The 561-nt window shown below is 73.3% G+C and overlaps 1 protein-coding gene across 1 annotated transcript in view; it reads right to left on the bottom strand.

Annotated features, from left to right (window-relative positions):
* CCDC82 (coiled-coil domain containing 82) overlaps window positions 1–372 on the bottom strand; it is a 15,870-nt gene extending 15,498 nt beyond the window's left edge. The window contains exon 1 of the mRNA XM_012729464.1: window positions 18–372. Within this exon, the coding sequence (XP_012584918.1) occupies window positions 18–372 (355 nt within the window). The remainder of the gene's footprint in view (window positions 1–17) is intronic.
* Window positions 373–561: the final 189 nt, after the last annotated feature.

Here is a 561-nt window from a genome sequence, read left to right as displayed (position 1 = left end):
GCACTGGTCATTCGCACCCGCACTGGTCATTCGCACCCGCACTGGCCGAAGGCAGCTGGGCGGAAGAACCAAGCCGCGGAGAGGTGGGCGCAGCAGCCGGCCAGAGCGGGGCGGCGCCAGGCTGCGCCCCGGGTCTTGCAGCGCCCCAGAGAGCGTCTGTGCCGGCGCGTGTGGTGTCCGCGCTGGCTTCCCGCGGCTGTAGGGCCGGCCCTGGGCGGGAAAGAGTCGGTCCAGCAGAAGCACCGAGTACGCGGAGGTGCCAGGGGCGGCCGCCTCGGCTCTCCGGGGGCGTCTCTGGGGCACCCGCCCAGCCGCGCCACCTTTGCCCAGGGAGTCGGGGCGCCTCTCTGGCCTGGCCGCTCGCGTCGCCATCATGCCAAGTACCCCGAGAAGGAGTCGCTTCACCCTCGGGACTAGACTCATTCCGGGGTCACCACGCGGCGCTGGCTTAGGGGTGTCCCGTGAAGGCGCTGAGCCCCAAGCGGCGCGAAGCCCAGGGGCGGGCGGCGCTCCGCGCATCACGCCTCCCCGCCGGCTCGCGCCCGGGAAACCGAAACCGCG

The sequence above is a fragment of the Condylura cristata genome, unplaced genomic scaffold (assembly GCF_000260355.1).
Source record: "Condylura cristata isolate star-nosed mole 26May11 unplaced genomic scaffold, ConCri1.0 scaffold00025, whole genome shotgun sequence".
Taxonomy (NCBI): Eukaryota; Metazoa; Chordata; class Mammalia; order Eulipotyphla; family Talpidae; genus Condylura; species Condylura cristata.
This window is presented reverse-complemented; position numbering and strand designations above follow the sequence as displayed.